The sequence below is a fragment of the Geotrypetes seraphini genome, chromosome 8 (assembly GCF_902459505.1).
Source record: "Geotrypetes seraphini chromosome 8, aGeoSer1.1, whole genome shotgun sequence".
Lineage (NCBI taxonomy): Eukaryota > Metazoa > Chordata > Amphibia > Gymnophiona > Dermophiidae > Geotrypetes > Geotrypetes seraphini.
Genome location: NC_047091.1, coordinates 99762248 through 99774341, shown reverse-complemented (window position 1 = coordinate 99774341; position 12094 = coordinate 99762248). Strand labels below are relative to the sequence as shown.

At 40.2% G+C, this 12094-nt stretch overlaps 1 protein-coding gene across 3 annotated transcripts in view; it reads left to right on the top strand.

Annotated features, from left to right (window-relative positions):
* The window catches only part of PDE4C (phosphodiesterase 4C), a 707892-nt gene that overhangs the window by 647998 nt on the left and 47800 nt on the right, over positions 1-12094 (top strand). For all 3 annotated transcript variants that reach the window (XM_033954582.1, XM_033954585.1, XM_033954584.1), the window contains one exon: positions 5982-6080. In XM_033954582.1, coding sequence (XP_033810473.1) covers positions 5982-6080 — 99 coding nt within the window. The remainder of the gene's footprint in view (positions 1-5981; positions 6081-12094) is intronic.

Sequence of the window (12094 nt, the reverse complement as noted above, 5' to 3'; positions counted from 1 at the left end):
TGATGGCCTGTGCAGGGATTTTCTCAAATAGGTAGGAGGGAAATGGGTCCAGGATGCAGTTGCATGATTTTAACTTGAGGCAGAGTTTAAGGGTCTGAGAATCAGATATGAGCTCGAAGACAGTCCATGATCTGTTGGCAGGGATGGGGTTGAGAGCAGCTAGGGTGGGGTTGGGTTCGGGGGGCACCAGAGAATTGTAGGAGATTGCGGGCGGGAAGGAGTGCCTTAAGGTAGAGATCTTATCATTGAAGAATTTTGCTAGGACCTCGGCTGAAGGAGATGAGGGAAGAAGGGTGGAGTCATTTTTAGTGGTTAGGGAGCGCCAAATGTTGAACAATGTGCCATTCTGGTTTTTGGATTTGGAGATCTTGTCTCCATAGAAGTTCTTCCTTGCTTTTTTTAATATTGAGTTGTAGAGTTTGATATTGACTCTCCAGGCCTGTCTGTCAGATGAGGATTTGGATTTTTTCCATTTTCGCTCTAAGGCTCGACATTTTTGTTTCAGGTCTCTATGGAGTGGAAGGTACCAAGGGGCTTTATGGGGATAGGTGATGGATTTAGTGGTTTGGGGGGCGAGGGAGTGGTAGGTGGACTTGGAAAGGGCGATCCAGTTGTGCCAATTGTTTTCAGAGTCTGCAAGCTTGGGAATGGAGGGGAGGAGGTTGAGGAATTTGGTCCAGAACAGATCGCTCGAAATTTTTTTCCGGAAGGTAATAGAATTGGGGGATCGGGGTGGGGATCCGAGATGAGACATGAAGATGGGGAGGCAAAAGGCCCCTAGGAGATGGTCTGACCACGGGATGTGTTCCCAACGGGTGTCTTCGGCAGACGTTTTATAAGCGGTGAGGTCGAGGAACTGGATGAGGTCTAGGGTGTGCCCTTTTTCATGGGTAGGAGCGGATGTGGGGGGGAGAAACCTAGGGAGATGAGAAAGTCATTGAATTCTATCGTGTCCTTGCTGGTGGAGTCGTCAAGGTGGAGATTAATGTCTCCGATGATTAGTAATCTTTGGAATTTGAGAAAGGCATTAGTTATGGTCTCGAAGACAAGGTTAGAGGAATTGGACCAAGGGATAGGTGGACGGTATAGTAACAGGATGCCCAGTGGGTGAGGACAGAGCTCATCATTGATTGAGGCTAGCATATATTCTAATGAAGCGTGGGAGCCTCTCTCGAGGAGCTGGACATCAAAGAAGGATTTGTAGAGGAGTGCCAGGCCACCTCCTTTGCAGTTGATTCTGGGTGAAAAGAGGCCTTGGTAGCCATGGGTGCAGAGTTCGTTTTGTGTGAAGAGGTCGTCTTTTGAGATCCATGATTCTGTGATGCACAGGAATCCAGGATCGAGGTCCTCAAGGAGGTCCTTCAGAATTTGAATTTTATTGCATGCGGATCTGGCGTTGCAGTAAAGGGTCGGGACAGGGGTGAGAGAGTTAGAGGCATGGCAGGGGAGGTTAGCATGGGGGACAGGCTTTAGAGAGGTGGGATTGACTTTGCGGGGGGTTTTTCTGGTGGGGTGATTCCTGGGGCGCGTCAGGGTGGGGATTCTGGTGCCAGGGCCAGAATTGTGACTATTTGAGGAGTCGAGCAGGTTGGGAGAAGGGAGGGTTCAGGCAGAGGGAGGTGTTGAGAGATGAGCAGAGCAGGAGTATAAGGACCCAAAGGGGTGGCTTCATGGTTTTTTTGTTTGTTTGTTTGTTTGTTTTGGTCAGAAAAGGGCCTTAGCAATGAGCAGAGACTAGTAACTGGACAAAATTCCAGCGGAGGGGCTTAGCGATGGCTAATTGGGTAAGAGCCTTTATAATGCAATCAAGTAAACTGTACAGATCACGATGGAATTTGAACATGGGAGACTTAAGCCAGGCAGGCAGAGTGGAGGCAGCGGACTGTTCAGCAGGGGCTGTAGGGGGCGGAGTTGGTTTTAAAACAACAAAATGCAGATGTTTGTTATATCCAAGAGACTCATTTGTCGGATGTAAAATCTAAAAAAAACTAGAGGAAGGTTGGGTTAAGCAATGTGTTTTTTTCACCTGCTGTTGGTAAAAAGGCTGGTGTTGCTATTTTAGTAAACAAGAAATGCACTGCTTTGTTAATCTAAGGGCTGCAGATCCTTTAGGAAGATGGGTACATGTGGAAATGAACATGGGAAATACTACAATGGTGCTTTTTAATATATATGCCACTAATTCGAATTAAAATGAATTTTTCAAGACTTTACAACAACTGATACTACCACTGGCTGCCTCTAATTTAGTGGTGGCTGGGGATTTTAATGCTGTTATGGATCCTTTGATGGATAAAAAAACCTAGTAAAATTATGAAATCATTAGGATTGGATAATTTTGTAAACTCTTGTGACTTGAAAGATATATGGCAAATATTTCATTTTGATGGACGGGAATTTTCTTTCTGCTCCCATGTTCACAAATCATTTTCAAGAATAGATTACATTTTTATTTCAAACCAATTAGTACAACAGATAACATAAGCCAACTATTTTGTCTGATCATGGAAGGGTGTGGGTAGAATTCAAAATTGTTGATCAGGATAAAAGTAGACCTGTATGGAGATTTGATAATACACTACTTGCAGATCCAAAATTTTGTGAAGATTTTCAATTAAAAATGAATGATTATTTCCAACTGAATGCCACAGAAGGAATCTCTATGGAAACCTTATGGGATGCTTTTAAAGCAACCATGAGAGGACAAATTATTTCTTTTTCGGCATATCTTAGGAAACAGGTCAAAAGACAATTTTCCAATTTGGAGCAAGAAATTAAGCTTTTTGAGTCAAAACTGATTGATAAATGGGAGTATTCTACGTTGCTGGCTCTTTTAAAAGCTAAATGTAAATATAACGTGATTTCTTTTAAATTGGTAAGGAATGATTTATTTTCTCAACAAGTTTTGTATTATGGAAATTCAAATAAGGCGGGAAGACTATTGGCAAATCATCTTAAAGCAAAAAAAAGAAAGTCAAAAATAATTGCCATTATAGATGAGAAAGGTGATACTTATAATCAAGTTGAACCTATTTTAAAACAATTTTTAAAATTTTATAAAGCTCTTTATTCTTCTGAGCTTTATTTAGATAAAGAAAGAGATGGTTTAGAGTTTTTAAATTATTAGAGGGATCTAAAATTCCTGAACATATAAAAGGAAGTCTTGAAGAGCCTATATCACTAAAAGAATTACAAACAGCGTTGAAGTCCCTTAGAGTTGGATCCGCTCCAGGTGGTGATGGTTTCACGGTAGAGTTTTATAAATCATTTCAAAATACCCTATTACCATATTTGTTAAATTTATATCAGGCTCAACTAAATAAAGATTGTATTGTAGGCACTATGGCAGAGTCTTTAACTATAGTTTTGCCAAAGACAAATAAAGATCCTACATTGGTTTCAAATTACAGGCCTATTTCTTTAATTAATGTAGATTGGAACTTTTGGCTAAACTTTTGGCTTTATGCTTAGCTAAGGCTCTCCCTTATATTATTGGTATGCACCAAACCGGATTTGTTGCTCAGAGACATTCTTCTAATAACACGAGATTGGCTTTTCAAATGTTATATTTAACAAAAGCCATGAACGATCCGGCCTTTTCTGTTTCTTTAGATGCAGAGAAGGCCTTTGATCGGGTGGAATGGACCTTCATGTATCAAGCTATGGAGTGGTTTGGTATAGAGACAGGTTTCATACAAATGATTCAATCCTTGTATAACTCCCTGACTGCTAGATTATATATTAATAATAATTTCTCGGAAAGCTTTAGCTTGCAGAGGGGGGTTAGACAGGGATGTCCCTTGTCTCCTTTGCTTTTTGATATTGTATTAGAACCCTTGTTGTTAGCTATTCAACAGGCAAAGGAGATACAGGATATTCCTTATTCAGAACGGGAATATAAGGTCTCTGCTTATGCAGATGATATACTGCTTCATTTGAGAAACCCTGAAACAACCATTCCATGCTTGCTCGAATTAATAGAGAAATTTGGAAAGTTTTCTGAGTATAAGATAAATTGGAATAAATCTGAAGTTCTTCCACTTAATATACATTATACAAAAGGTTTGTTTGACTCATTTTCCTTTATTTGGAAGGAAGATGGAATAAAATATTTAGGAATTTGGATAAAAAATACAATGGAAGAAACACTGAAAGTGAATGAAAAATCTTTATTACAGAAGGTTATAGAAATGTGTGATCAATGGAATCCTTTACATTTATCTTGGTGGGGGAGAGTCCAAATGATTAAAATGATGATACTGCCTGTGGTTTGTTACCAAATGGGTATGATACCAGTTTTTATAAAAAGTTAAATAGTATTCTCACAAAATTTGTTTGGCTTTGTAAAATTGCTAGAATTGCTTTAGTGTCTTTGCAAAAGCCAAATAGGGAAGGGGGGTAAATTTTCCCAATTTTTATACGTATCATCAAGCCTATATTATGCGCCAAGGTATGTATTGGGTCCTCCCAGAGCCCATTGAAAATATTCCAGACTGGTTTTGGTTGGAATGGCGACTCATTTTTCCTCTGAGATTAAACCTTGTTCTTAGTATCAAAATGCCTAGGATATATAAAGAAAATAGAGTGTTAGTTGATACATGGAAAACTTTAAGGTTTGTGAATAATTTAACACCTATTCCTATACATAAATCAACAAATCAAACTATATGGCTTAACTCCAAGATTCAAATAGGCGGATTTAAGGTCATCTGGAAGTATTGGGTAATGGCAGGTATAAGAATTCTGGACGATGTTATATCTAATGGTAAACTGCTTGATTTTTCACAGCTGCAATATAAATTTGGTCTTAATAAATCACAAAGTTATAGATGGTTTCAACTGAAGCAGGCCATTCAGGCAGGGTTCCCTGAATTGAAAAATCTTAATAACCATTATAGTTTAGAGTTCTTGTGCTTTCAGGTGGACTTCCTGGGATACCAGGCCACACTGGTATACATTAATATCTGAATTTATGAATAAAAAACCAAAAACTGGTCTCAGGGATATTTGGAGCATTGAGATAAGGCATCAAATTACTGCAACTCAATGGCCACGAATTTGGTCTTGGAGGATGAGTTGTACAATGTCAGCATCTATGAGACAAACTTTGTTTTTTTCTGTTGCACCGAACTTTCTGGACCCCTGTTCGTTTACAAAAGTTAGATAGCTGTAAGTCAAATATATGTTGGCATTGTCATCTTGAAGCAGGGACTTTAGATCATTTATTATTCTATTGTCCATTCATTTTTGGTTTTTGGAAGTCAATTTGGGGTCAAATAAATTGTTTGTTAGAAAATCCTGTGGCTTTATCCTATGATGCTATACTATTTGGAATGTCAATGAGGAAGAAAAGTCAAATTTCTGCAAAGAATAATAAGCTATTACTTATTATGACAGGAGTCGCCATTCAGCAGATTACATTTAATTGGAAAAACTGGAATAGATTAAATTACAGTTTTTAGTGGAATTCACTGTGTCATATGTATAAGATGGAAAGAACATTTGCCTTGCAGAAAGGAAATTTTAATAAATTTCAGGAGGTTTGGAGACCATTAATAGAATTTTGTAAGGAGTAAAATATCATTTTTCCCTAATTGGTATATTTGTACAGAGAGAGGTAGTGGGAGGGACTTTAATTATATATTGATGGGTTGGATTAATAGAAAATATTATATATATATGTAATCACAAGTAATAACAGGGTTGGGAAGGAGGGTTTTATTTTTACTAATGAAATTGATAATGATAGATATTCAAGTGATATTGTATAAGTTCAAATGTTATTTTCTGACACACTTATTATAAGATGAAAAAATGAATAAAGAACTTTAAAAAAAAAAATTCACTAGCAAAACGGCTGCGTTAGCAGACCATCACTTTTTAACACAGTTTTCTGAGAATCTTTACTTGAATCTATTGAAGGACTCCTGCATAACATGTCTCTCTGTTAATAACCAATTGTTATCTGTGGTCACCTCTAGGAATTGGAAAATATCAACAAATGGGGCCCCAACATGTTTAAAATAGCAGAGTATTCTTCCAAACGGCCACTGACTGTCACCATGTACACTATCTTCCAGGTAAGTAAACCCTCCTACACTTTCTGTCTGGTAGAGGCTAGTAGCTTTCTCACCTGCAGCCATTTAGGCATGCAAAAGCCAATTTTCAGTTGGCACATACTATGCTAGTGAGCCTATTTAAAATCCACAGTCCAGGAGTCTTCCTGTGGCACCTAGAAGAGTACAACCTGGGACTCCCAGGCTGGGAGTATACAGAGACTCCAAAATCCACCCATACTGCCCAGGTTCCCTTCCCACTGCACTACACTTCCATGAACCTTAACATGTTCTCAGGTTTTAGTCTCAGTTCCTCACCACCACAGATCTCTGCTTCTGACACTCGCTTAAGGTCCACAAGATCGCCTTTGAATTCACTACACAGTCACATTCTTATCCCCTACCCACCATCCACTCTCCTGAACTTTAAACTCACAACACCCCTTCAACCTTCACCTAAACAACTCAGGAAGCTCCCCTGGCCTGGTCCCACCCTCTTGACCCTCCTTCAACAGCCACTGACTTTTCTTCCTTCTCTGAAATCACAGAAGAAGAAACTGCACAACTACTGTCTTCAGCCAAGCCTACTACATGCCCCTCAGACCCTATTTCCTTTACTGGACCCCATCTCACATACTGTTATCCCTCCCATCTTTAGGTAAAAATATATTATTCACCGTTTAGGACCTCAGCGGTGCAAGCTGTGAGAGCAGTTCATTCACAGGATTATTTGCACTAAAGTCTTCATCGGTCTTGTTTTATATATATAGTTTTAAATATTTTTAAATCTTTAAATTAGTTTTCAATTTATAGAAAAGATAGAAAGGTACTCATCTTTTAGAAAAGCATAGCAGGGGCTCTTCACCAATATAGGCTATGTTTCGCCCAGGGGGCTTTATCAAGGTATTTTCCCCTGACAAAAAAGAAAGAGAGTCACCATAAAATATCTGAGTCATATCACTTTCACCTCGAATTTATAGCTAACCCATACAGACAAATCTTAAAGCCTATACCAGTAGCCAAAAAACAATTTTGTAGAAAGAATCAAAGAAATTTTTTACATATACCTTTGTTATGCCAGTTCCATGTATACTGCCGATAGTGTTTAAAGCAGAAAACATGGCGGCGGCGTTTTTTTATCACGATGGGTCAACGTGATGATCTCATACTAACGTGCCCAATCAGAATCACAGGACAGCAGAGGGGAATTTTAAACTAATGTCATCCACTCCACCTCAGAATTCAGACCATTAGGTTTAACCGTATTTAAAGAAAAAATCAATTGTTGTTCTTTAAAGTTTAAACGCTCTACATGGTTCCCACCCTCCCACCCTAACTCAATACATTCAACTATTCTCCATCTTAAATCTGTTATTTTATGCCTCATGACCTGCCAGTGTTGAACCAGCGGCGCTTCCAGACTTCCGGTGTTAATTTTAGATTTATGTTCAGTCAGTCTCACCATAATTTTTCTACTAGTTCTTCCGATGTAGACAAGGTCACAAGGACATATAATCGCATATATGATATGAGTACTGTTACATGAGGTATTTTTCTTTAATTTAAAAGTCCTTTTTGTACCTGGGTATGTCCATTCAGGACCCACAATTCGAAGCAGATCATATATATCCAGCACCAATATTTCAAAATGTTAAACTATGGAAACGCTATTTGGACGACATACTGATCTTTTGGGGTGGATCATATGTAGATTTGGAATATTTTCTCACATGGATGAATACCCTGGATCCGCATCTGACCTTTACTATGACAGCTCATCCTAATAAGATCGCATATCTTGATGTAATGATTTTTAAAGATCAATCTATTCAAACAACTCTGTATAGGAAGGAAGTTGAACGGAACAATTTCTTGCATTTCTCGAGCTACCACCCATACTTTCTGAAATATAATATACCAGTGAGTCAGTTTTTACGAATCAAACGGATTTGCTCTGATAAAAACGAGTTTGAAATACAGTCAGAAATAATGACTCAGAGATTTTGGGAGAGACAATATCCGAAAAAATCCATTAGGAAAGCATATCTTCGTGCTAAGTATGCTAATAGATCTTTGCTGATTCAAGAAAGTATAAACAATAAAAACAACGAGATTGATGAGAATATGTTCTGTGTGCTCCCCTATACCGATTTAAGTAGTAGATTTTTCCAAAGTATCAAGTCTCATTGGCCTGTGTTAGAGCTGCACCCATGTTTTCAACTATATCCGACTGTTTCTTTTAAGAGAGGTTGAACCATTGGAGAACTTTTATCCGTTCAAAAATTTGAGGAAAAAGTTGTTGAGGAACAAAGGTTCATGCAAGAAATCTGTGGACAATGTCAGTGGTGCTCACAAGCAATTGTGGGTCCTGAATGGACATACCCAGGTACAAAAAGGACTTTTAAATTAAAGAAAAATATCTCATGTAACAGTACTCATGTCATATATGCGATTATATGTCCTTGTGACCTTGTCTACATCGGAAGAACTAGTAGAAAAATTATGGTGAGACTGACTGAACATAAATCTAAAATTAACACCGGAAGTCTGGAAGCGCCGCTGGTTCAACACTGGCAGGTCATGAGGCATAAAATAACAGATTTAAGATGGAAAATAGTTGAATGTATTGAGTTAGGGTGGGAGGGCGGGAACCATGTAGAGCGTTTAAACTTTAAAGAACAACAATTGATTTTTTCTTTAAATACGGTTAAACCTAATGGTCTGAATTCTGAGGTGGAATGGATGACATTAGTTTAAAATTCCCCTCTGCTGTCCTGTGATTCTGATTGGGCACGTTAGTATGAGATCATCACGTTGACCCATCGTGATAAAAAAACGCCGCCGCCATGTTTTCTGCTTTAAACACTATCGGCAGTATACATGGAACTGGCATAACAAAGGTATATGTAAAAAATTTCTTTGATTCTTTCTACAAAATTGTTTTTTGGCTACTGGTATAGGCTTTAAGATTTGTCTGTATGGGTTAGCTATAAATTCGAGGTGAAAGTGATATGACTCAGATATTTTATGGTGACTCTCTTTCTTTTTTGTCAAGGGAAAATACCTTGATAAAGCCCCCTGGGCGAAACATAGCCTATGTTGGTGAAGAGCCCCTGCTATGCTTTTCTAAAAGATGAGTACCTTTCTATCTTTTCTATAAATTGAAAACTAATTTAAAGATTTAAAAATATTTAAAACTATATATATAAAACAAGACCGATGAAGACTTTAGTGCAAATAATCCTGTGAATGAACTGCTCTCACAGCTTGCACCGCTGAGGTCCTAAACGGTGAATAATATATTTTTACCTAAGGGTGTGTATATGATACCTACTTGAATTTAACCTTAGAAAAGAAAAATATTTTCTATTGCCTTATCTTCTTGTATCCCTCCCATCTGCCATATTCTTAACCTATCCATTTCCACTACAACTGTCCCCACTGCCTTCAAACATGCATTGCTTAAGCCGCTTCTCAAAAAAACCCTCACTGGACCCCACCTGTCCATCCAACTTCCGTTCCTATCCAAGCTACTCGAGCGTTCTGTTCTCCATCACTGCCTGGACTTCCTTTCAACTCAACAGATTCTTGATCCTCTACAACACATGTGTCAAACACAAGGCCCACAGGCCGAACCTGGCCTGCCTGGCCGTTTTAAATGGCCCACGGTCACTGTACCGCAGCATAGGAACAGTGTTAGTGGGGAGCAAACAGTGCAACTGCCCTGGGCCCCAAGGCTCTGGGGGGCCCCTAGTGAGTCGGCATGTCCACCCCCTTTTTACCTGTGTCAGTCTGAAGTCTTCCTCTCCTGGTCTTGCAGACACATCCATTTTTGTTGCAGGGGGCTGCCGTCCCTGACATCAATTCTCAACTGCTACTTGCGGCCCCTCTCTGTGTTTTCCTTTTGCCACAGTTCATCCAGGTGGAAACAGGAAGTTGTGTCATTGGGGACTGACTGCAGCAGAAGGAAAGCACAGAAAGGGGCCGCATGTGGCAGTTGAGAATTGCTGCTGAGGCTGGTGGTCCCCTGCAACAAAAATGGATGTGTCTGCAAGACTGAAGGTGAGGACGATGTCAGACTGGCATGGATAGAAAGGGGAAGAAATGCCAGGCCAGGAAGCCCCCTGAACCAGCTTCTTAAGTAGAATGGGGGAGGCTGGGGTGGGAAAGAGGGGAAGGGGAAGAACTTATGACGCCAGAAATAACACCAGAAACAGAAGGGAGAGAGAGAAACATAGTGGACAACGGTGCAGAGCAGGGATGGAAGGGAGAAGGGGAGAGGGAGATATAATAGACTGCAAGGACAGGAGAGGAGATGAGAGAGAGAGGAGACCACAGGAAGGGGGGGGAGGGAAGAAGGGAAATGGACCACAGGAAGGGAGAGAGAAAGAGGGAAGGGAAGAAGGTGAGAGATATGCCAGACTGCGGGAAGAAGAGAGTGATCCCAGATCAGGGGAAGGGGGAATGGAAGATGTCAGACCACAAGAACGGGGAGAAAAGTAGGAGAGAAAGATGCCAGACCACAGTAGGGGGAAGGAGGGAAAGGAAGGAACGAAGGGATAGAGATGCCAAACTGTGGGAAGGAGAGGAAAAATATGCCAGACCATAGGAAGGGGGAAAACAGAGATGTCGGAACACAGGAGGGGGCGAGAGAGGGAGGAAATGGTGCACAGGGATTGGAGGAGTGGGGAAGGGAAAAGAGAGGGAGGAAATGCTGTTTAGGATTGATGGGAATAGGGGAAAAGGATGGAGAACATGGTGCACATTTATAGAGAGGAGCAGAAGACATGGAAAAATAGATTGAGAAAGAAGCAGAAAATGTAAGAAAGTTGAATGTTAAAGGTTAATGCCAAAGATGGATGTAGGGCAGAAAGTGAAGGAGAGAAAATCAGCAAATGCATAAGAAGATCTTAGAAACAGAGTTAGGAGCACAGACAAAAAAAAGAAATGTAGCCAGAGACTGGGAAAATATGATTTAAAAATAAAATCACCAGACAATAAAGGTAGGAAAATTATTTTATTTTCAATTCAGTGTTTGAAATATGTTAGTTTTGCAAATTTACATCTGCTGTCTATATTTTGCACTGTTCAGGAAGAAATTCATTTGTTTCTATTTCTCTGGTGTTGTACTGCATGCACTAGATGTGGTGTATTTAGATTTAGATTTTAGCAAAGTCTTTGACAGTGTTCCACACAGATGGCTAATAAATAAACTGAGTCCCCTCAGGATGGGCCCCAAAGTGACAGACTGAGTTAGAAACTGGTTGAGAGGAAAATGACAGGGGGTAGTGGTCAATGGAGATCGCTTTGAGGAACATGAGAACGTAAGAAGAGCCATACTGGGTCAGACCAATGATCCATCTAACCCAGAATCCTTCTAAGACTAAGTATCTTAATAAAAAATTTGGCCCGCAACTTAGCCCCTTATGTGATTGAGTTTGACACCCCTGCTCTGCAATCTTGCTTTCTCCCCAATACTCCACAGAGACTGCCCTCACCAAAGTCTGCAATGACTTGTTCATGGCCAAATGTAAGGGCCTTTACTCAATCCTCATCCTTCTTGACCTGTCTGCTGCCTTTGATACTGTTAAATCACAGCTTACTCCTTGATAAAGCTGTCCTCGCTTGGATTCTGTGAATTTGTCCTCTCCTGCTTTGCCTCCTACCTCTCCCATCGCATTTTAGGTATGTGTTGATGGGTCCCTTCTGCTGCTACCGCGCTAGCGGTTGGCATACCCCAGGGTTCTGTCTTAGGACCTCTTCTCTTCTCTCTTTACACCTCTTCCCTCGGTGCCCTGATCTTCTCCCATGGCTTCCAGTATCATCTATATGCTGATGACTCCCAGATCTACTTCTCTATACCACAAATTTCACCTAGTCTCTGCCTGTTTGGCTAACATTGCTGCCTGGATGTCCTGCCATCATCTGAAGCTAAACATGTCCAAGACTAAGCCGCTCCTCTTTCCTCCTAAACCCTCTTCTCTTCCTCCTCCATTCTCCATCTCAGTAAATAATATTGTCATCGTTCCAATCTCCTC